The 26,575-nt window shown below is 33.9% G+C and overlaps 1 protein-coding gene across 1 annotated transcript; it reads right to left on the reverse strand.

The window, feature by feature from the left end:
- Positions 1-3,255: 3,255 nt before the first annotated feature.
- On the reverse strand, positions 3,256-18,462 carry LOC111063278. Its single transcript, XM_039422466.1, has 3 exons — positions 18,408-18,462; positions 7,732-7,797; positions 3,256-3,970 (listed from the first exon to the last, which is right to left on the reverse strand). Exons 2-3 carry the CDS (start codon positions 7,768-7,770, stop codon positions 3,503-3,505), a joined length of 507 nt encoding a protein of 168 aa, XP_039278400.1. The 5' UTR covers positions 7,771-7,797; positions 18,408-18,462; the 3' UTR covers positions 3,256-3,502.
- Between the last annotated feature and the right edge of the window lie 8,113 nt (positions 18,463-26,575).

Raw genomic sequence — 26,575 nt, forward strand, 5'->3', positions numbered from 1 at the left:
TTCATCCTAAATGAAAGTATCAGATAATTCCAGGCACGGCCCTAGGGACTTTGCCGCCCTGGGCGACATCGGCAACCGCCCCCCCCCCACAAGGATCCCGTCTTTAATTGCTAATCCCGGGTCCTACCCCTTCCTTCAGCGATCGCCCAACGCCGGTTACACATTGGGCGGTTTCTGCCGGGGCGGTAATTTCGCCATCGCCGCCGTTGAAGCAGTAGTCTATGGACTTGAATGGAAACTTACACACCGGGTGGCAGAAACGCCGCGCGGCTATATTGCCGTTGGCGGCAGCTGTGCAGCCGTCCACTGCCACTGCGGCTGGCGGTGTTTTTGCCGCTCTTGTCTACGCAGTGGCGTACGTGACCAAATGGGTGTGACCAAAACACATTTGGCGGTTGTCTACCGTCGCCGAAGATCAGTCGTCTTTCCCAGTTGCTCCAAGTCAGGGGCCTTTGAAAATCAGCCTTTTAATTTGTGTCTTGATGTAAAGTTTGTGAGTTGTTTATAACATGTATTTATTGTTTCAAGTGTTTGTGGTTGACGAGTGTGAGAAAATGAGTTAGTTAATTGACAATGTGTTGTTGACACACACATACAGACCAATACCCAAAGACCACTTTTTTGGACTCAGGAGACCTTGAAACATATAGAAATTTAGAAATTGGGGTACCTTAATTTTTTCGGAAAGCAATACTTTCCTTACCTATGATAATAGTGCAAGGAAAGTAACAAAATACAGAACGATTGATAATTCAGCAACTACAAGCCAAATGATTATAAAATAGTGAAAATGACAATTTCGCCTCAAATAATCAATGCGGTGTTTCATTACAGCCTTTCTAGAGGCAATCACCTGCTTACGTTTGAAATAATTCAGTCAAATATTTCGTAAATTGCCAGCTTTTAGCATTCCATTTGGTATACAATGTATACCATGCAGCCGCTTTCCGAACTTGGAGACCAAAATACTCATTTTGCTAACTTTGATCAACCAGATCATTGCTCTGGTTTAGACACAATAAAATTCAGCTAAATTTTTCAAAGACAAAATATATTTTGTTTACTATCAACATCATGACTACTGCTTTCTGCACTGAAGTTTCATAGTAGCTGTGTGCGTAATGATTATGACTGTGAGGTGGTTGGTCAAACTGACTCATTGAAATATTTGGGTGTAATTGTTGACGAAAAGCTCACTTGGTCTCATCATATATTACTAATATAAAAAGCCATCTGCTGTTGATACTGAGGAAGTTCTACTTTTTGAATAAATTTCTCCCTATGAGTGTCCTGAGGCAGCTATATTTTGCACTTGTGGATTTAAAAATTAGCTACGGTATAAGTTGTTGGGTTCCACTTACATTAGTCACTTGAAGTCCTTGATAATTATACAAAAATCCATAGTTCGTACCATCAAGAAGGAAGGTAGATATGAACATTCTTTACCTATTTTTCAGAGTCTCAGATACTTGCCTCTCGGATATATCTTTGTTTTCAAGGTATTGTATATGTTTTATGCTATGTCCGGGAACTGTGATCATGCGTTGTTCAGGAAGGTTCCTAGTTATCAAACTAGGAGAGTGAAATCTGATTTACTGAGACTTCCTGAATCGTATACCACTTGTTTCCATAAATCGTTTGTATTTCTCGGTCCCAAGTTTTTCAACAATATTCCTCTTGAAATTAAGAGAACACAAAATCGACTTTTTTTTAAAACAAAAGTACTTGGATGGTTCAGAGATTTTATGCCGGACTATCTAGAGACCTTATTCAACGTGGTTTCATAGTTAAAATACTCTGATAATGGTGGTTATGTATTGGGAAAATGAGTCGGATTTGGAAAGTGAGCATGGTTAGTGTGAATGTGTGAGTAATTGGTTGCTAGCTAATTTTTCTTTCTTCTTTTTCTATTTCTTATTTTTCCATAAAATAATAAATTATAATAATAATATTAATAATAATTATTATTATTAAATTCATTCATGCTCACAGACGTAGAGTTTTGTACTCTCAGTAAGCAGTATTTTTCTGTCCAAATTCACAAATTAGTCCTTATTTAACATGTTCGAATTCTTGTCTGAAATTATTGTTTAATAAATTGGACTGTTATGTACTTTATAATATAACTTATTACTCTAATATTGTTAAGCTGTATGATTTTTTCTCGTAATTTGTAAATATTGTGGATTGGATTGAATAAAATTTGAATTTGAATTTAAACTCCTGAAATAATTCGAACCCATCAACGGTTTCCCAACATTATCACAAAAATAACCAATCTAAATTTGTCCTGAATATTTTAACATCATTTAAGCATTGAGGATTTTTTTTATCCTAATTATAAACAAAAAATAGATAACCACAACTTACAAATGCTATTATTTCATCAAAATAGAGTAAATTTCATTAGTCTATTGTGAGACAGTAGAAACAATCTATGAGAAACTAATAATGGTATTTAAATTTATAGTTGGTTAAAGATGAATTATAATTACGATCTATTCTTGCTTCATACAAGTTTCTTTGACATGTTTTTTGTCGCTATTCTCAGAAAAATATTTTCTAGCATTTGTCGACAGAGAGGTCGGAGTTTGACATAAAGCCGCGTCCAAACTATGTCGATCGACTCTGTCGACCCGGTCGATCGATAAAGTCGCTCGACACCTTCGACTGTGTCAACTCGACAAAATTGCCTCAGTACATGTGGACGAGTCGACCGACAACCATAATAAATTTTCATACATAATCGAGTGTTTTATTTTATATATAAATCGAGTTTTTATATAAAATGAGTGATGATGAAGATGCTGGAGCAGCGGCTTCTGCTGCAATTCTTATTGCCATCTTGTGAAGCCAAAAAGATCGTCGCCCGCGGAGATTTTGGGTACGGCCTAGCCTGGTTCGAGGCAGAAAAAAGTATAGTACGGAGGAATTTATGGAAGATTTATTGCTGGATGTGGTTGACGAATTAAATCTAGAATATAGATGTGACGCGGGCTTTAAAAACTTTTTTAGCATGAAAAGTTCCGATTTTGAAAATCTTTTGAAAATGATTGCGCCTAACGTAATTAAAAAAGACACACCATTCAGAAAAGCAATTCCAGTAAACCATCGCCTTGCAGTAACGCTGCGCTTTTTGGCAACTGGCGATTCATACACATCAAAACAAGCAATCTCCATCATTGTCCCAGAAGTTTGTGATGCCCTGGTAGAAGCACTTAAGGATTATGTCAAGGTAAGAAAGTTAACTACACATTCTAGTAAATGCAATACTTCATTTTCATATTTTGTTTATTCAATTCAAATTACAGCTTACAAAATTTGCTAATAGTATAAAATTGGAAAAAGTATGTAACATTTGAAAATGTAAATTATTGATTGCATGTAAAATTTAATATGTTTCGGATCTTGTTTTCGTTATTGTCAGACCGAACAGATGATGGGGACTGAGAGGCAGAAAAAGATGAAGATGAATATTATGAATTTAACGTAGGAGATTGTGTTAATGGGTAGGGCGATAACTGAGGTCGATAATTTTCATTTGTAGATGGCAAGATATTGGGATATGTGTAATGGCATTGTACGAGTAACCTGACATGCCCATCTCTGCCTCAAATAATTTTTTATTAATTATTTGTTGGGCTTCAAACCTTGCTTGAGTTGAAGTAATTTTCCTCAGTTTAATGGCTACCTGTTCTCCAAATGAATCGTACTCATCTTTTTCTTTCTTCTTTGACTGAATAGATTTCAATAAGTTAACCGCTTCATTTATGATCGGTGCACTGCCAGCAGAAGTTGATCTTACTTTGCGCTTTTTAATTGGTGTTTTTGGGGAGGTAAATGCGTCTTCAGGCGGTGGTGTACTTACACTTTCATTGTTGTCTTTCGAATTTGATGTCTGTGACTGTTCGACGCTTTCTTCATTATCATTTTCTCTCTGTTGTTCCTCAAATTCTGGCTCTTGTGATCCCTAGAAAACACAATTATACAAACACAATTCAATACTTTTTGACAATATTAACCCTCAAATACACGCGCCGTAGCATTTTATTGTTAGTAACATTGCATGTTAGTAAAATTTCTCACATTGACTAATTGATTTTTTTCCGTTGAATTGATTATTTTCTAAGGCGAATTTGTAAAGGGAGCACGCTGTGTTCCGCGCGTGTAAAAACGTGACAAACATAGGCGCGTGTAACAGAGGGTTAATTTGAGTTGATGAAAAAAAACGAATTATTATTGGATCTACTCAGACAGTTTTTGTTTCTTTACAGATGCCGCAAAATGCAGAGGAATGGGAAAGTGTTGCAAAATGTTTTAATGAGAAGTGGAACTTCCCAAACTGTGTGGGAGCCATGGATAGCATTCAAGCGCCAGTCCATTCTGGCACAGAATTTTTCAATTACAAAGGGTTTTTTAGCATTATATTGCTTGCTGTAGTTGATGCAAATTATAATTTCATATACGCAAACGTTCGTTGCCAGGGAAGAATTTCAGATAGTGGCGTTTTCAATGCTACGTTTTTAAAAAAATGTTTAGAGGACAACATGATGCACCTTCCCCCGCCACGCCCTTTACCCCAATCAAGCTTTACAATGCCATACGTCTTTGTAGGAGATGAAGCTTTTAAACTTACATGTAATGTTATGAAGCCATTCTCGGGATTGCATAGTAAAGGAACAAAACAAAGAGTATTCAACTACGGACTAAGTAGGTCTAGAAGAGTTTCTGAAAATGCATTTGGCATAATGTCTTCCAGTTTTCGAGTATTCAGAAAACCATTATTGCTGGAACCAGAGAAAGCAACCAAAGTGACATTGGCTGCAGTTTATTTGCATAACTACTTGAGGAAAAGCGAATCGAGAAACGTTTACAGCTCAGTTGGGATGCTGGATAGGGAATCATCTGAGAGTGGAGAAGTACTTCCAGGGCTGTGGAGGCGTGATCCAGCCACTTGCCAGATAAGCAAGCTGCCTGCCATCCCAAGGAGAAGTTCTATTGAAGCTCAGAAAATTAGGGATAAGTTTGCAGACTACTTTGTTTCTCCGCAAGGGGAACTACACTTCCAGTATGATAAGTAGTTCGACATATTTCAATTTAATTTTGATAGATCTCAAATTAGCCTACCTCTGTATCCTGAGTGTTCCTGGGTTTGTTCTTATCTGCCAAGAACATCAAAGCTTTGTGGGCAAACCACTTGCTTGTATACGCGTCATCAGCGCCAGTCCCGGTCTTCCTCGACTCGCTCTCTTTCTTTTTCTCCCTTGCAAATTGACTTTGCAAATTTCTAATTTTCTTTTCCACCTCCACTTTTTCAATGCCAAATGACACCGCAATTTCTACCAAACCATCATGCCGTTTGTTTGTTTTTATAGTCAACATCACTTGAATCCCATAAGTAAGAACGATCACGGTACATTTCAATAAAATTCGACGTTTGGGTATCACTCCAATTTATTTTCAATAAAAATGTAAGCACTTGAACAACAGTATAGCACTATTCTATTTTTTAAAACGGTAGTGACAAGATCGACACGTCCACACTGGTGCCTTCGACTCGACTTCGGGTTGCGTTCGACTTGACTCGACAGCGCTCAACAATGTCTAGCGACACGTCCAGACTTGTTCGACATAGCCTAGTGTGGACGCGGCTTAAGGCTCATATCATCTCATGCGCGTACGTAAACGCGACCGAGACAACCTGATCCGAACTTTCTCATTCTCTGGGATTGACCAATCAGATAAAATGTCACTAATATGGAATATCTTCCCACTCATTCAGTCTTATATTATCATGTCTCTTTCTTTCTCGTTCTCTGGGATGTGTCTCTTTCACATATAGTTCCTTCTCACTCTGCATATATGACTAAACCAGTCCAGTCCAACCAGTCACTCTCAACCAGCCAAACCAGTTTTACTCCCAATCATTCGTACAAACAAACATTCTTATATATTATCATCGTTTACAGTCTGAAGAATTAAAAAGCACAACATGTTCTATCTTGTTTTTTAAACTTCAGCCTTCTTCCACATGGGTTTTCTCTGAAGACTTTCAACGACTCTTGCATCGCTCATTCTTTCTACATGACCAAACCAGCTCAAGCATCTCACTTTTATGTCATGTACAATAAAATTATAATGGACAATGATATGTCCAAAGCTCCGCCAATTTATTTAGATGCATAACAATATCTATAGTTATTCCAAATACAGCCAATCACTGGAACTATTTGGTTAAACCATTGAAGTACAGTACGCAACTTACACGAATTGTTAATGTAGGTTATTCTTTGTTGACCGGCGTGCATGCTGACAGCTGATAGCATTATTCATTCAAATCACAACGATACTCAAGCCATTAGCCAAAAAAGTGCTAGGCGATTTTAGAATTAGAAAAAAGGTTTAATGACCCGGGAAACTCTCAGGAATACGAAATGTGAGCGTGGAATGTTTAACCAATGGTACGTACATTGAAGAATTTATAGGAAAATTATTCTATGATGGAATAGTGACTGAAGCAACTTTTAAATTATTTTGCCTAACCCTCTACCTAGCAATAAATATGAATATAGTCAACGCATGTCTCGATAAGGTAATAACCCCCTACCTTATTGTTAGAATTTTGATTCCTTTCAGGCTTCTATTTTCACACAAATATACGGTACCCTATATTATTATAGTTCGACTATGTATAAGAAATTCATATTTATTATGATAAGCAATACTATATACCATATAGTGTAAACATTCCAATTATTATAATAGTTGAAATATGTCTTATATGATTTCATATATTAGGCTACATACGCTAATATCTTTATAAAATATATTAGATGGCTAGTCACTATATTGATTACACCAGGATTAGTTAGGACTTTACTAACAAGATTATAGACTTTTAACCCTCCTAGTACCACGTTGGGTCGTATCTGACCCCAGGCGCCATTGCTAATCGGTTTGTGGGCATGTTGATGGGGAAAACGCCACCCCCTTCCATGTAACCTTTCCTTCAGTATTTCTCCAGACACAGACCAGAGCTTACGTTCGTGATAAGTAATCTTTTTTTATTATTGTCAATTTTAATGTTAGGTGTCAAGAACGGGGTCGGATGCGACCCCACATGGCCTTTCTTGTTTAACTTCTTTCGATGCTTATTGTTTGAATTACACTATTCAATTTGCGTTCTAGTTAAGTGAAATAGTTATTACACACTTTTAGCTTGTATATACTTGATCGTGGGTAATGATAGAAATGAAATTTCAACTTACAGATATGAATGAAATCTGTATAGATACATAGAAAGGCGTTATGAAGTTCCCAGAGAGAATAGAACTAATTTATAAATTATAACAGATTATTTCTATCCTATCTATGCATGTCATTACGTATTTATTTCTATGGCTTTTTTATGCAGATCTAGTTTTTAAGTTGTAAATACTAGCAAGCTTGTTCGTAGTATAACCACACTCTTATGTGGATTTAGAGCCACTGGAAAGCTGGAATTTTGTACTCATATTATAAAAAGTTTTTAATTATTCAAGTATTTTTTTCCTTTTAAATATATGAATGTTCAAATAAATAATATTTTCATTCAAATTTGAATGAAATTTTGTGAGGAAACAATTATAATTAGAGACTGAGTCGGAAACGACCTCACCTGGTCTTCTATGTCTCATGCAACCATGTGGTACTAGGAGGGTTAATGAATATATTAAATTATTTATTACTCACCATTGCCCCTCCCTGGACCATTGCCCCTCCCTGGGCCATTGCCCGTCTTTCCCGCTTGAAAGTAGCCTAATAAGAATAATAATTAAATCATTACTATAATCATTGGAACAATAAAAAAGGTTTATTCAATTTTCAATTAATATCTATATACTTCTAATGACTTTGAGGGCCGTTTGTACAGTATAGATTGTTGAACTCGATTAAGTTAATCTGAAAGTTTAAACTTGAATCGCTTCTCAGTGCATTTACTAATCCAGTTTAAGTTAAACTAGTTTAGCGTTAAGTTGGTAATATAATGTCATCGTTTATAATATCAGGAAGGCTGATTTTTACAGGAAATTTGTTATTTGTTTACAAACCATCAGTAAATTGAGGTTATGTAGCTACTATTTTCCAAAGACCTTACAGAGATATCTTCTTTAAGGTCTTTGCATCTTTAAGGTCTTTGCTATTTTCTTGTTCAAAATCCACAGAGTTGTAAACTGTACGGTTATAAAAGTGAAAAGCGATCAAGATATTCTTTAAAAACTTATGTTAAGTTGATACCAGAAAATATATTCAAGATTGTAAGATAAAAAAGTTATTTTGTTACGCTTGAATCTACTACGGTCTTCCTCGTTTATTAGAAATCTCTCAAAAGCAATATATATTTCAGTAATGTTTTATTAAAAACATGTTTTCTAATCGAAGACCACTGTTAAAAATTGTCTTATTTTCTATCAAGTGGTTTATTCAATCAAAATACTAAATTGGCAGTTGCTGTACTCAAGCAAAACCGTTAAAATATTCTCTTTCCCAGAAATTCAAATTATTTGTTTTTTGCCCAATTTTTCTCAGTTTCAAAATTTCTTGGCAGTTATCTTCATCAATCGCATTAAAAACTTCTATCAATTCCTCCATTATAATTATTTTTATATTCAAATAATGATTCACTATAACCTCAATTAATAATGATTATCGCCTACAGAAGCATTAAAAACAACCGTCGAATAATAATTTACTATCAGATGTTTCCCCATCAAATCTTTACAGATGTCAAGTTAATCCAAATTATTTGCTTTAAACTTTCAGAACAGTGTTAATACGGTTACAATTGGTTACTGAATTGATCAACAGAATATTTTTGTCAGATTGCTATGGGATGGGTTTCTAGACAATATTCAAGTTCTGTCACTATTTGGCGGATTCTATGTATGAAATTAACGGCCTCTGTAGTTGTATGGTAGGATATTGTGATTCAAGATCAATTTTAGATAGCTGAGTTCGTGGAGAATAAAATATCTAAAATTGGAATCAATTATAAGTTTCTATAATATATCATGTTTTAGAGATTAGCTTCTCAATAATATTGAAATTGAAATCGAAAATATTGTTAATTATATTATTAAAAAGAGGGAGTAGAGGTACTTTCATATCCATACAAGATTTTGAAAATTTATCTAATATTATTTTAAACTTTTCCACTTTTCTATAGAATTTGGATTATGATGTGTGGTTTAAAATTACCATGTACAATATTAAATCATGAAAAATGAAAATCAAACTCACGTCTGCATATGACCTCATTTGTCTAATATGATCATAGAGGGACATATATGGTCCGCCAGAAGAATGACACTGAATACGGGGTCGCTGAATACGTATTTCATTTCAACGTCCATGCCGGGACAATCCGCGCAGAGCAGAGTATTTCCCGAATCCTCGTCTCCAATAGATACGTCGTCGAGACATATGCGAATACCAAGGTTGACATGGTTTATGGTTTATGCCAGTTATAAGGACATCGCGCATGTCCACGACTACAAGATATGAATTATTCCTTATGAATGATAAGCTAGTCCAGAAACCAGTTGTCTCGTGACCTGTAACACAGAGGAAAGAAACACTATTTATGCTTATTCCGTGCCTGTAACGTGCAGCAAATAAAAGTCATTGACATTTGAATCGAGTGAGACTCTCAATTAAATTGGAAAAGTTCCAATTCATTGTATTAAATTTGTTTTATTTATTCATTTTATTTATATTTTTACAAATGAAGAATATATTTACGGATATAGAATAGAATAAAATATCCTTATAAAGGAAATAATATCAAATTCTTTCCATAATTCCAAATAAATATGTATTATCTTTTTCAATTGTAGTGTGTTAGATAACATATGAAAGTTCGATATTTAATTCAACATACTTAGGAGATATTTATAACTTATAAAATGAACTTCCTAGAATTAACAGGATAATATGTAATACATTTTTAAATTATTTTCAATCTCCACTTTATTTTATTACGAAAGAGGAATATTAAGATTATAGGATATGCAGCCAATATTTTTCATTTCAAATTACAATTAAAGTTTGCATTGATCTGTATCCATTCGTGTTTAAATATTGTATTATAATTGCATTTATGATTTGAGTGTTTCTTTCCCATATTGAAACGTTCAATCAGTACTAGAGCTCCTCGTAACGCACAACTATTCCCTGGTTCAAACATAATATAATGAAATCCATATATTTTTTCCCCGAAATAAAAGTGTCCTCCTGGTGGTTTAGGTAGGATACTAATTAATCCTATACTTTCTTTCTATATTAGGATATTATCCTATCTATATTATACAGGCAAGATAATGGATTTTAAGAAAAAAATAGTATAATACTTTTTCAGTTCATATTTTTTAGTCAATGATCGATTTATTTTAAATCATATATCCGGTCTCGGTAATCAACATAAGTAATAATATCGGGCATCGAGCTTCACTCGATAAACTATATGCCCGGTTTTTCAGTCCTTCCATAAGTTATTTATCCATTCAATAACTTAATAGATTCTATAAATATGAGAAATGTGTTTCTAGAATGCTCCATAAACTTATTAAATTCATAAATCTCTCAATAAACTATGGTGCCAAAATCCAGCCTATAAATTAATATTTATGAGAGAATCAATCAGAGAAAGCCTTTTCGATAAGACGGCGGTTTCTCTGATGGGTTCTCGCGGGATTAATCACGATAAAATTTTACCGGCTTTTGTGTAACCAGTATCAAGTCTGTTTAGAAAAGTGGTCGGTTTAGAATCATAATATGTTACCAGATTCATTGAATAGATAAATCGTTTCATAGTTGTAGATTCTATAAATATGTTTAAGTAGTTAATAAAATTTATTGAATCGATAAAGTTATTGAATCAATAGCTATAGCGTTGTTTATTGAATGACAGAAACCGGACACTAGCCAATAAGCCAACATAATAATACTAATAGCTTTATTTACATTCTCATAAGTTGTGATTCCTTTTTATGAGTACTTTCATATTGATGAAAATTCATACAATTATTATCTCAAAATAATCTATGTAATGAGAAATATAACTTTCCCATCAATATCCACTTGTTATCTGATTTACACTTGAAATGGTTCTTAACCCTTTGCATTCGAGACACATTTTAACACATTTCCTATGAAGTCGTACGGCCACTGTGAGTGGCCATGGCTATTTGTCTGACAACTCGCTATTATCTATGTAGAGAAGTTCACTCAGATCGTATGGTCACTGTCAGTGGCCGAAGTTGAATTCAGTGAGCACTCGCAGGCCACTGTCAATGAACATTGAGTAGTTCTCTAATATCTATCTGTTCTACTGATTTATTTTTCCACTAACGTCTCTGCAAAGTGCTGACATCTTTTGACAAACTATTGAACTGCTCGTTTCGCGCGTTCCATGCCATCTGCTTCAAATTTGAAAAAAAAAACAACCAATGATAATGCTTTTGAAACACAGTTTAAATGAGGAATTCAAAACAGTTTCACTGAAGAAAAGGGAAAACCCTGCAAATTTAATAGATTTGAAGCAAAAGTACTCCGAACAAAATCCAATCAACCCGAAAAAGTTGGCTGATGTTAGGAAGCTACTTCCATAATTATATTCCTCAAGTGTATCATTACTTTTATGAAAATCTTACAGCGTCTGATACTGCAAATGCTACTGAAAACAAACCAGAAGTATTAGATTGATCCAGTAGTTTCATTATTCAACACTTATTATTCTTTTTATTCTGCTCTATTGTGTGTCCTATGATTTATTTGTCTATATAATCTATATTGCTCCATATTATAACAATCATTAATCTTATTTATGTTTTCTTGTACTACAAAAGAATTGAGAATAAAATACTTGCATATTTCGGTATTAGATTACTCAACTATAATTTTCATTGGAAGACAATGCTAACCCTCAAAACAAATGTTTGTTTTGTAGAAAATGCTTTTTTTATGCATTATATCTGGGGCCTGTTTCACAAAGGTACAAGTAGGTTACAAGTCTTGTTACCAACCATGGTTTTGGAGAACAGCTGATTACAAGCGTTTCACAAAAGCAGAATTATTGTGAACTTGTACTTACAATGAATTTCTACAAGTTTACAAGTGATTTGCTTGTTACGTACAAGTGTTCCACAAAGATTTTCATTGTAACAATTTTTGTCGAAATTATTTGTTCGTAACTATGAAATTTCTACCAAAGTGGAAAGCTATGTAAAGGATTTACAAGTGATCATTAAAATGATTTTAAATATTTAATAAATATTTCTAATAATCAAAAATACCCTATATTCCTCTATAATCAATTATTTTGTAAATATATGCATCAAGAAATTGAATTTAATAAATTTCCAAAATAGTTATTAATATGTTAGGCCTACCTCATAGGTTATGTGTACTATATTATTTATACACGGTATATATAGTATACATTATATATAGTACATTTACTATATAATTATATACAGAGTACATATACTGTGTAGGTTACAAATTCAGCAACTGAGTACTTATAAAGTTGTAACTACAAGTGCTTGTTCGTAACCTTAGGCCTATTTCACAAAGGTACAAGTATTGTTACCAACCATGGTTACGGACAAGTACTTGTAGTTACAAGTTTACAAGTACTCACGTTTCACAAAAATTTATGATCTACAAGTTTACAATTTTACAAGTCTACAAGTACTTCAATAGTAAACATAACCTATTTTCATGATGATTTCCTTTTTTCATCCTTTATAAAGGTTACTTGTACTTTTCAATAATTACTTTGAAAATATTTGAAAGCAATATAATGTTTTTGTACAGTCTACTTCATTTATTGCTGAATTTGTAACCTACACAGTATATGTACTCTGTATATATATATAGTAAATGTACTATATATAATGTATACTATATATACCGTGTATAAATACTATAGTACACATAACCTATGAGGTAGGCCTAACACATTAATAACTATTTTGGAAATTTATTACATTCAATTTCTTGATGCATATATTTACAAAATAATACATTTTAGAGGAATATAGGACATTTTTCATTATTATAAATATTTATTGAATATTTAAAATAATTTTAATGATCACTTGTAAATCCTTTACATAGCTTTCCACTTCGGTAGAAATTTCATAGTTACGAACAAGTAATTTTGACAAAAATTGTTGGCTACAATGAAAAAATTGAAATATTTCTTGTAAAATTGGATCCTATGTAAAATATTGCACATTATAACGTAGCATCAACATGCAGTATTCTGTTTGAACATATCAGTGCACGCATCTCAACTTGTAAAAATATTTCGGTATAATATTGGATAGCTTTCGAAGAATATCATATCAAATAAACTTGAGAGACTACTCTTGATAAGTAGATTTGCTTCGTGTTTTAATAATAATATCTTTGTCTTTTAACTAAATTTTGATTAGTAAAAATAAAAATTGTCATAAACTGAGTGATAGAATTTCAGCGTCTGAATTCTCAGTGTCTACAAAAATCATTTTATGCTGCAATCAAACAAACCTTGTATTATATGTTAGGATAAACTTTATTGCAAAATTCAAGTTGAATATAAGAATTCTTATTATTGGGAGGTTAGTTATACAGGTATTCAAACCTATATTATTGAAATGAAACCGAAGTATCAGAGACTTCAGAGTAGAAAGTCAATTACAGCCCTCACCACAATAAACATAACTAAAGCATCTACATCCAAAATAAATTTAAGACACAACCGGAACATGAAAGAACAAGTTGAGGATAGTCAAGTCAATTTACAAAGCCAATTTAAATGCAAAAAATGTAACTTGCCTGTTCTGGAAAATCATAGGGCTGTTACATGCGAATGCGATGACAATGCTTGGTACCACATAACTTGTGTTAATATTCCAATGGAGCAATGCGATTTGATGACAAGGGGGGTGGATCAGGGACAGGCTTGGATATGCGATACATGTAAGGAAGGAAATAAAGAAGTTTCAACTCAGCAAACGATTAATGATAGTGATTTTCAACTAACAAATGACAATCCAGAAATTGGAAATGAAAAAGTTAGGACGGACTGTAACTCATTACAGCAGACAAGCAAGACATAAGCCGGTACAAACTCTAAATCGGAGTCAGGCATGATTAACATAAACAATGAACACATTACCAGACCAAACTCTACGACAAATAGACAAAGTAAACAAACAGATATGATAATAAAACTCCTATTGGACGACATCTCTGAACTTAGAGATGAAATCAATATCTTAAAGAGAGAAAACATTAGACTATCGGATGTTGTACCTAGTTAAAAAAATGGATATAATATATAAGCTTGAAAATATCATCTATGACTTCTCACAGGGAATTCACCCAGAGCAAACCTGTCCTAAAAGGAAACAAATTGAACAGGAGACGAATACCTTGATTTATCATGGAAATGGAACTAAGGAGGATAAGACAAATGAAGACTTACAGGTAAATGGTGAGACGGAACCAAGGTTACAAATGGAAAAAACTATTACTTCTAATGAAGAGAAAAACGTTATGGATTTCTTGATAATGGGAGATTCTTTGATAAGAGACGCACCAAGCATTATAGAAGACAGTACTACTCAGGAAATCAAAGTGGAAATAATCCCAGGTGCAAGAATACAAGATGTCAGTAAAAGATTAAAACACAAACAGACTTTACCTAAAAAAGTACTTTTAAATGTAGGCTCAAATAACATCTATGAATCAAAGACACCCAATCAGGTGATGAGGCCACTCTGGTACACCATTGAGGCAAACAGCAAGAGATTCCCTGATACAAGATTTTATGTCAACTCAATTCCAATTCGAAACGACTGTAATGAGAGATTTATCCATGATACAAACGATGCCTTGAGATTTATGTGCCATCAACTAAATGCAATATATGTGGACAACTCAAGACTCCTGACTAGAGACCACCTGAAATGGGACGGAGTCCATCTAAACTGGGAAGGATCAAAGATACTAACAAAAAGCATGATAGGAGCACTCGGGGTCATGTTAAACCAGAAAGGACACCCAAACGAAAAAATTGCCTCAATCACGCCTCACCCAAGCTAAATCAAGTTTTGCAAGCAAATACAGGGAAAAGTCATGGAAGCCATACTGAATACGCAAATATCAAAACAAATAAAAATAACAATACACAAAAAAGATCTAATATGAAAATTATGTTCTTGAATGCACGATCCATATTTAACAAAATAGAAATGATAGAATCAATATTGCATGATGGGAGATGTGACATTGTATGCATAGCGGAAACCTGGTTAAATGATGTGAAAATGAAGAAATTTAAAATTGAACATTATAGTGTATCTGCTGAATTTCACAGGAGGAAAAAAATCGGAGGTGGTGTAGCAATACTAAACTCGATTTCCAGCATTACAAAGTTGAGTCCTATAACAAAACTGAATGAGATCTCAACTGAGGAAGTATTTGAATGTTGCGGAGCTCTCTTGAAGTGCAGTAAGTTCAAATTCATATTATTAAATATAATTATATAGGCCACCTCATCGGACAAACTTCAATCATTTTATAGAACTGTTGGAGACAGTTCTATATGATAAAATATATTAAATATATTTTCATCGACATGATAAAAAATGACTATTGCGATCTACAAATTGTGATATGCGGTGACTTAAATATTGACAATTTGGTGGATGATTTTAACAAGGAAATTTTTAATGATTTACTAATGTCACGTAATCTTCAAATCACTTTTAAACATCATACAAGAGTAAATACAAGAACTGAACGTCACAGCCAACTTGATTATTTCATAACAGACTTTCCAAACCAGTATTACACAATTGAGTTATTGCCACCAATTCTTTCTGATCACGACATTATTGTTCTAAATCTTAATATAGCGACATACAGAGTAACACAAAAAACCGAGAAGAGGAGATTTACAAGACCACAGCAGGACCTATTCAAGTATTTATTGGCAGTTCAAGATTTGAAGGTTGGTTTCCATGACAGTGTTGAAGATAGTTTTAATCACTTTTACTCGACATTTGACAATTGCTTCCCAAAATTAATATTTAAAGACAAAGACAATTCACATGTTAAATGGGTTAAACAGGAAATTCTTGAAGCACAGGAGTAATTGAAAGACATGTACTGGCATGCTAGGTATGAAAGAACATTGAACTCTAAAGAGAATTACAGAAGCACTAAACAAAAATACTTAAATCTACTAAATGAAACAAAAAGAAAGTTCTATAAATTTAAGATTGATAGCGCTAAAAATATTAGCAAGGTCTCCTGGTCCATCATAAGAAATTTAACATGTGATGAAACTGTAAATAATGTAATATAGATTTAAAAAGAAGTGACGAATTCATTACAAACCCGGCAATCGTGGCTAATATGTTTAACAATTATTATTTCATATCTGAAATTGAAAAATTGACTTGTCGGGGTGGAGAGAAATTGAGTGTAATTGACAGTGAGATGCAGGGTATGATTTTACTTTGTGGCCGGTGACTAAGGATGAGATAGCAAACATAATTGATCAAATTGGTTCAAAGACTAGTACGGGGGTGGATGAGGTGCCTTGTAGTTTGTTGAGTGTCTGTATAGACACTATAGTGGAGCCATTGACATGTATTGTGAATGAATCATTTGAGCAGGGCGTCTTTCCAAGTGCAATTAAAACATCTAAAGTGGTTCCAATATATAAGACTGGTGATAAAAGTAAAGATGAAAATTTTAGACCAGTGTCAATACAGAGTGTTTACTCGAAGATCTTCGAAATTGCCTTCTTAAAACGACTCATTCCATATCTAGAGAATAGGAAATTACTAAATAACAGACAATTCGGATTCCAGAAAAACAAAAATACAACGGATGCCATATTTGACTTGTTAATACGAATATATGAAAATCTGGACGAAGTGGGTGAACAGATATGTATCTTTTAAGATATGACAAAGGCATTTGTTCTTCTATCTCATGAAAACCTTTTGAATAAATGATCAAGAATGGGAATTAAAGGAAAACCTCTGAAATGGATAACCACTTACCTGGAAAATAGAAGGCAAACTGTCAGTATAAGACATTCAGGACATGATGGTATGACTCGAACTTATAAATCCACTATTTCGACAGCGATAAACACCGGGGTTCCGCAGGGGTCGAACTTGGGGCCAGTCTTGTTTCTGTTATATGTAAATGATTTACCTGAGAATATTACTACAGGAAATGTATGGCTTTTTGCAGACGATATCAGCCACTTAATACAGGACCAAAATAAACACAGCCTCCAAGTTAAAGCACAATCTGGTTTAAATGAAGTGAGTAAATGGTGTCATATAAATAAATTATTGCTAAACAAAGGGAAAACCAAAATTCTGCAGTTCTACAATAGGAAAAAGTATGAAAGTACTCCTCTCCTCAGATTGGAGGGATCTAGTGTGAGTGTGGTGGAGAGTACAAAATACTTGGGCATATCCATATCAGACAACCTGGACTGGCGACTACACATTGAGAACCTATCAACAAGACTGACAGCTGTTTGCTATATGATGCGCCGTCTTCAACCACTCCTAGATCGAGAAGTAATTATGAATGTTTACTACGGCTGTTTTCATAGTATAATAAATTACGGTATACTATTCTGGGGAAACAGTCCACACATGGAAAGAATATTGCTTCTGCAGAAACGTGTTCTAAGGACTATCTTCAAGCAACCATACCTCGCCCACTGTAGACCCTTGTTCATGGAGGCTGGCATTCTAACACTACCTGCGCTGTTTGTTTTGGAGGCATGTTTGATGACTAGAAGGAAGCCAGATATTTTTTTGAGAAATCAGCAATATCACCACTACAACACCAGACGAAGAAACGACACTCATGTGACAGTGGTACGATCCAGACTGACCCAATATGGACCAAAATATATCTGCGCTAGGATATACAACTGCTTGCCAGATGAATTGAAGACCTTGGAAAACTTGAGTCAATTTAAAAATGAACTAAAAAATTCCTTACAATGAGACCATATTATAGTCTACAAGAATACTTTGAGGAAAGAATCTCACCACACCAACACCAGGAACCACAAGGAAATTGAGCACTACATTATTATGAAAAAATCTGACAACCATGGCGCATACGCGCTTCCAGTGGGAGAATATCAAGTATCAAGAGTTCTATAATCATAAATACAGGCCACTTTTAGTTAGAATTAGAGAAATTGAGTGATTCTAAGAACAGTAAATCAAGTTTGAATACCTATGAAAACTTTATAACTTTTGTCCTGGATAAACAACTTAGTTTGAAAAATATTCCTCCCGAGGTGCAAATATTCTACGATTTTTACATACCTTTTTTCTTGATGATCCAAGAGTGGACCACAAGTTGATATTGTAAAGTGTGATATTGGTATCCAATGATGATTTATCAATTAATTCGATATAATAATCAATGTATTATCATCATTTCATTCAATAAGAGTAGAAGTACTTTTCAATAATATAATTAATAAAATATAATGGTTGTTATTCAACTAATGTTGAAAAACACTATAACTAAGTCAGCATATTGTAATTTCAAAGCAAAAACCTAACCCCTCAATCTCCCCTTTCATATTTAAAACATAAATCTTTGTAGAAACCCGTAATCCCTATTGTCCCTTTCATATTGCAATTTCAAAGCAAAATCCTAACCCCCTAACCTATCTTTTCACCTTTGAAATATCAAAAACCATAATTCGACCTGTACCCTAGCCCTTTCTAGCATATTGAAATTTTAAAGCAAAAACCTAACCTAGCCTTATGAAACATTATTAAATATAACTGGAAATAACCTAACCCCTAACCTATATTGACTGGACTAGAGGTTATGTTACAGTGTGGAAATATTATTAATTAATGCAGAGAATCGGCATCGCCATTCTTCTATCTTCATCTACTGTCATTATAACGTGGATATTATGTATTGTACTCGTTTTAGAGACTCTTGAATAACAGTAAATACGCAAGAAAAATGAGAAAGTAGATACAGTTAAAGTACAATAAAAATTAGATGATTTCACAGACATAATAGCTGTGAACTAATGGCTGTCATAATGGCTGACATAATGGCTGTCACTCATTCATTGTGAATGAATGACTGTACTCACAGAGAAGAGATTCTTCTTCTCTGTGCTGTACCACAGAGAAGGGATCAGAGGGAACATTCTTACCGACTATTGTTTCGCCTAATGTGTAGTATCACTTATACCGGTAGAAAGCGCTTGTATACGCATATGACGATTTCTGTTTGAGCTTGATTAGTACTGTTATAGGGGGACGTAGTGGGGAGTCATTGGCATCCTACACTTCCCTCTCCAACAAACCAGTTCACACCACTCTCTCCCCCCAACAAAACAACTGCTGACAGGAATTATGGCTTGAGGCATAGACATTCTAATCACTTGCTACTCTCAACTCTCCAGATTGCATGAACGCTGCGTCTCCAGTGACAAAGAGGATTAATTTTTATTTCTAATCAACAAGAACTAAAAAACAATAAGTGAATGAGTAGCCAGATAAACTGTTGTCCATTATAAAAATGTAATATAATCCAAACTTTATTACATTATGTACTTCAATTCAATAATTGAAAAAATTTAAATCAATCTAATTTAATCCATAATATTGCGATTTTGAACTTAAAAATTGAGAAAGAGCATGGAATAATTTTAATCATGACATGTTCTTGAGGTGCTGTGTAATGCAGCATTATATTTCTCTATTATTGTTCTAAAATGATTTTAATAAATGATGTCAAAACTGCTCATTAACAATAATATTGTTTCAGTTACTTTTTTTCATTGAATAGCCAAAGATTGTTAACCTTAATAATATTATTTCAGTTGCTTTTTGTTTTCATTGAATAGCCAATGGTTGTCAACCTTTTTCATGGACTGTACCCATAGTGGAAAGTTCTAATTTTGCATATGAACTAAATGCTGTTAGGCTAGCCGTCTAGCGGGAGATTGGGGAAGAGGGAGTAATTTGAAAATTCAATGAATTTCTCTCATTATAAACTTATAAGAGTTATAATCTTCTTAGCATTCAGTAAAATAACATCCAGTTTCATTGTATATTATAAGGAGGAAATTGATTGATACTCTTTAAAAAGATTACCTACCCCTGTTATTATGTATGTGTATTTTTGTCGTAAATGTATTTCCTTTGCTTGATATAATACAAAATTATAAGTAGAGCAATAAAGAGCAAAACTAAAATCGTAAATCAATTTTGAAATAATCTTCATGACCTTTTAGAAGAAACTTTGTGGCTGAATCTGCTAATCAATTCCGACCGTGTTGATAAACTTGAAACGCAAAAAATGCTGTTATTTTATCATTTTTATTCATAGTTCACTTGGACGCACGGTACGATTCAATCACTTGAAATAATCAAGAGATTGAAGATATTCTCCTCATATTCACGATCTCGGTAGTTCTAAGATGGAAAACAGTAGTTGAAGATAAATAATTAAGGTAACTGAGCTCCTATAGGATAAAATTTAGAACCAATCATGAGTTTCTATGATGTATGATCCTCGTTTAAGAGACTCTTGATTAACAGTGGAATTGCGAAAAAATGGTAAAACTTTAATCGTCACTTTTTCAATCGGTTGCAACTTTCTAATGGTATTGAAATCGAAAGTATTGTTGATTGGAGTGAGAAGAGGAGGAAATTCCTCACATCCTTGACTAGATTTTGATTTTATATCTGAATTATTACATAAGATATGCAGCATTGAATAAATAAATTGTCATTATTTTGTGTATGGAATATGGGTTGAAGTACAGTGTACACTCAACAAAAAATTTCCCATTTCTCTTGGGAACTTGACTCATGATATATGATTTCCAACTACCTTGACAAGCCGAAAAGAAAGAGCGTACGGAAGATCCGAACATTGTATCAAAAGTTATTATGAAATTTCGATCCTTGAGGTGTCCTGAAAATCTTTGAGATAGAGCGTTCTACCTGTTCTCAGATTGTAGAGCACAAAATTACGCCTAGTAGGATGTTGAATTATACATTTTTGAATTGTGACAATCGGAAGATATTGTTGATTAAATACTATAAGATTTATCAAAATTGATTTTTCCATGAAATTCTACTCGTTTTGGAAAAACTGTAGGATAGAACTGATTGAAGTTAGAGAGGTCTGAATGATTTCATTTTATTCTGAATTTTATGTACAGTAAAAAAGGAGAGAGAGGATTTTTTTTGTCCAATGACTGGATTCGATTGTAATAGCTCAGAACTGGAGAATGAACCAGACATATTAGGTATTTGGGCCATTCTGTACAAGGAAATTTTGCATGCGAAAATTGGTTCTGGACTTCTCTTATGCATACAAACCCTAAAAAATCAGAACTACAAAGAATATAAAATATTGCCTCTTTTTCATGTCTAAATTGACTGGACTAATTTTAATGTTATAACGTGAGTCACATCTATCTTCTATAGAAGGTGGCGACAGGCGCGGATCGCCCCGATCCCCCCCCCCACCTATTTCACAAGTGGTGTTTGAAAAAACTACAGTTACTATAGTTCAGTCACTATAGACATCAAAAGGGGCTGTGCTTGCATTTTATATTGTAGATCTGAATTCTCAATTTGGATACATGAGAGAAGTCCAATTTTGTCATGCAAGATTTCCTTGTGCAAGATACAGAATGGCCCAAATATACCTAAAATATATGGTTCATTTTCCAGTACACAAAGAAATGGCCAATTTCTATATTCAGATAAATTATAGAAAAATACTTGATCTTGTATTTTAGAACAGAATCTCCTCTTTTAGTTGCTGAAAACGATTCATGGGAGAATATGATCCTAGTGTAAGATTAGATTGTTGAAAAAATCATGAAATCAAAGATACTTTCCCTAGTATTATTCTTTGTATTAGTATTACTCATGTTCATTCTTATAGAACATGATCTAATGAACTTATATCATGGTGCGAATTTTCAATGTTATGACAAGATTATGGAGTTGCTGGTGATGATTGAAGCTAAAAATAAGGTATTTTCCAAAATACAAGGAGCATTGTTATCAGGTGTACTTGAAAATCTATATGAGAAAGAGCGCTCTACCTTGTCTCAAATTGTAGAACACAAAACTACCCTTATACCACACACTCGAGTTTGTGCCACTGTACAAGCTCCTTATTACTGAAAGAAACCTAGTGGACATTCCCATAGATGATAATTTATAAAACAAAGCTCCTCTATTCACTGTATCGTATGCAGCCCGGTAGTCCACAAAGAAGGCATATCATTTACCACCTTTTTTGCTGTTTTCAATTCCGCCAATGAAATAAGATTAAATGAATTATCTGCTGTCGAGTACCCTTTTCGGAAACCTGCCTGATTTTCCTTCAAAATTTTATTACTGTGTACCCAGGACTCCAGTCGTGGTACTCATGATAAATTCTTCTTCTTTTGGCTTTACAGCTCGATGTGAGCTTTTGCCTCTCGCACAAGAGCCCTCCACACATCACGGTCACATGCCTTTCGTCTCCATGCTCTTATCCCCATCTTTCGGAGATCATCCTCCACTTCATCAAATCAAATTCTTTATTTACACATTGTTGTACAAAAAGTTAACTGTATCAAATAGTGAATCGTCAAAAATAAAATCAAAACATAGAACAAAAAACATATATGCCATACAGTAGGCTACCACATCAATCATATATAGTATGAGTAATTTCTTATATTATTGTAAGGTTCCATTATCAAAGAACTCGTCAACACTATAAAATGCCCCTTCCACCAAAAAAAAAATACATCTTTTTTGAAATATCAAAATAGCCATAGGTGATTATTGGTCAGATCAGCGTTTTGTAAATGTTCAGTTTGGTTGCCCTATATAGAGACCTAGGTAGATGATAAATTAAGCTTAGTAAATATGTTTTGTTCATTTATAGTGGTTTTGAATAAAATAATTATTGAACTAGCGTTAGCGAGTTCTAACTTTTGACTTACTGAAGGACAAAGTCATTGTCCGTCTATTTGTATGACAAAACTTGTTGGTAATTTTGTAAGCTTCAATTTTGCACAGAATACAAATGTTCATAAGATTCATAGTTTCCGAGATATATGCGAAAAATGAGAAAACGGTACTTTCAAACCACCCCCACCCCATTAACACAGGGGGTAGGGGTGAGGACTTTTGATATGTTATTTATCTAACTATCCGTAAAAGAGCTGTGCAGTTGAAAATTCCAAAAAGTTTGCAAAAGGTGCAAAAAGTTCCAAACTTTTCCCTCTATAATCTTTTGTTGACTGCACTATTTTTTATTTCTCATAACGGCAAGGAAAGTTGTGTGAGTGCGCCACACCAGATTTTTCTATTTTTTCTTTCTACTGATTCACAAAATTTTGATTCTAATAATAATGCCGCGGTGGGAATGACGTCCAAACTTTGTTTGTAGAACTCGAAATGCTGTAGATTTAGAATATGCACGGGAAAATCAGCAGCAATGAGATATGGCATTCAATTTCCCAGCAAGCTGCACTCAACTATATCTAAAAATACAAACTGCTGTACAACTAATAACTAAGCTCATAGGAAGTCCATATTGAGATGAAAAATACTGATTGTTTGATAATTTTCATAAAGAATCTAGTGCATCAGATCAAGCTAAGACTTTCCATCAAGGGCAAGCGTAGTGATAGAGTATGTGCATATTTTTTGTAAATATTGTTGTTTACTGATGTTTTTCACTTAGTTTTATCTTTATATTTTCATATTTCAAATAAGTGATTTAATATTCATCGTGATATAGGTATTACAGTATGTTTTTTCACCTTACAAATCGTACCAGATAGAATAGAACATTCATGATTGTGTGCGGCTGTGTGGGCGTTATGCTCATGCATGTTGATGTTACAGATTTTTGTGTTGAAAAATTAGAGTTGGGTAGCTTAGGGGGTTAGGTTTTTGTTTGGAATTGCAATATGCTGGAATGGGTTGGAGACCAGATTGAGGTATATTTATTGAATGAGCGAAGCGAATTCGAGTTTCAAGTCAATCAGCGTTCGTCCATTTGTAAGATTTTTTATCTTTCCAATCGTGCTTCTAAGCTCAAAAGTGTAGAGAACTTATATTTCTCAGCGTTCTCCACCGATCCTATTGCATATATCATCATACTCTAAATCCAATTTGTATGTGTGTTTGTGTGTGAATAGGCAGATGTGTGTGAGTATAAATTTAATGTTAGTGAGTGTAGCGAGTCCTACTGTTCTCCGAACTAATAGTTATGAAACATTTCATAACCATATAAAGTAGAATACCCGTTTCCTGATTTTATGATACAATGGTAATTAAAAGATTTACTGTTATCTTCAAGGATTATAAATAGTTTTCCAAACGAAAATTGTATAATAAAGTGATTGACCATGTCACCTCAATTTAATTAATTGATTATAAATAATTTATTAATAATTTAGTAAATTAGGTGTGAATTAATTAATTAATAATTTAATTAATTGAGCACCTCCGCTCTGTAATTGGCGCTTGTGCAAGTGTGCAGGACAAGTTTTGTAGGATAACTGCAGTGAACCATGATAACACGATTACAAACGCATCCACTCCTAGTAGGCCTAGACAATAAAATTTTAGCACCTGGAATTAGGGATATTTTATTTTTTCAATTATATCACCTTCTGCTTCTCATACTGAGTCTAAAAGAATTGTTTTATCCACCTAATACGAAATTTAAGTTTTATATTGTTTATCGTATTGTATGTTGACATTCCAATCCGCTCTCAACTGCAACGGACAAATAATGAGCTGTCTTTGTTTAAAATGAATGAATTGCCTTTCGTGACAGCTATTCTTTGTAAACTACCTTTGAACAGTTGCTCTAGTGAGCCAGGGTGTCAATTTGTAGATTGTAGATTCCAACCAGTTTGACACACGCACATCTGCCAACGCCCTTCTTGCAGAAAGGTGTTGCTGAGGCTTATGTGAACAATAGTATTTCAAAACATTGTTATTCGAGGCGCTATTCGCAAGTAATTGTCAATAAGGGCCTGTCTATTATAAACTGTAGGATATTGAACAAACTAATAATACGAACCTCTCTATAACAAACCTCCACCTAACGAAATCCTCTACACAACGAATTTTTACATGGTCCCATGACATTATAGAGTTTTTCCTGCTTATTTACCTCTATTTAACGAATTTCGGACCTCTCAACAACAAAGTTTTCTCTTGACTTCCATATACAAAGTGCAGTGTGTATAGGAAACAGACGGTCATTTTCAAGGAATTCTTTAGTTTCAGCAGAAAGGTCAATAGACTTAAAATAATGGCAATTCAGGTAGGAAGAAGATAGGGTGGTAGACAGTCAATAGAGGGTGAAACACATGTCGGAAATTGAATTCCAAGAGCTTGTCATTATTGTAGACCAGGCAGGTGAACGACTGGACTTTCCCATTCTTGCTTTTGTCACACATTCACAATTCTTTGAACTGACTATGATGATGATGATGATGATGATGACTGTGACGAACCTGAGGAAAAGAATCCGCGAGATCAAGAAGTTCTAGAGGCTTTAAAAATTATCAGGCGAGGATTAAAACTGAAAAATAGTGTACCAGACATGTCCGACTGTTTGAATAGATGTGAGTCGTTTATCGAACATGATGTTTTATTCAAATGCAAAATCCAACCGATATTACTCACTTTTTCAAGTATAAAACAAAAAAAAAATAGGAAATTTGAGTTATTATAGACTAGTATTTATAGTGTAGTTAACCATATTTTGCGTTCCTTCTAATAGTAGTGTAAAAAGTTGAAAAATATTGCTACAGAGTATGTACTTTGATTAAGCTCTACTAATAGTACAAATCAAGCTTTCTGGAAATAAATTGGTGAGTTTACTTATTAGATTCTACAAATATTAAAGAAACATGTTTTTTCAACAGCATAAATTTTAATTTTTTATATTAATATTGGCCCAATAGGTACCCTACCTACGTTTGCGATGATATGTTTTATGTACCATATTCATTTATTTACCGCCGTGATACGATATAAGATCCATAGGATCGTGGCAGTTTTCTTGACAGAACCTCTCAATAACGAATACCTCTCAGCAGCGAATTTTTTCTCGGGATAATCGACTTCGTTATACAGAGGTTCAACTGTATTTTCATTTTCATAGTATTGCTTTTCGTAACATTGAAGGACTGATGAATTTCGAAGTATTTTCTATTCTTGTTGGGAATATAGATGTTATTGTGGAATGTTGAATATTATTGTTTAACTTTGGGCTCATATATTCTATTGGTAGACTATTCATTAGATGAGCTCTCTGTCTCTTCGCTGTGGCTGTACTTGCCCATTCGTTCACTGGTTCACGAAAACAAAGTAAGAGTTATTTTTTCAAGTAGCAGGTAACAAACTGCTCCAACGAATATGCTACTCAAACAGATACTACACTTGCGCAGTAGAAAGAAGCAGTTCTA

The sequence above is a fragment of the Nilaparvata lugens genome, chromosome 2 (genome assembly GCF_014356525.2).
Source record: "Nilaparvata lugens isolate BPH chromosome 2, ASM1435652v1, whole genome shotgun sequence".
NCBI classification, from domain to species: Eukaryota; Metazoa; Arthropoda; class Insecta; order Hemiptera; family Delphacidae; genus Nilaparvata; species Nilaparvata lugens.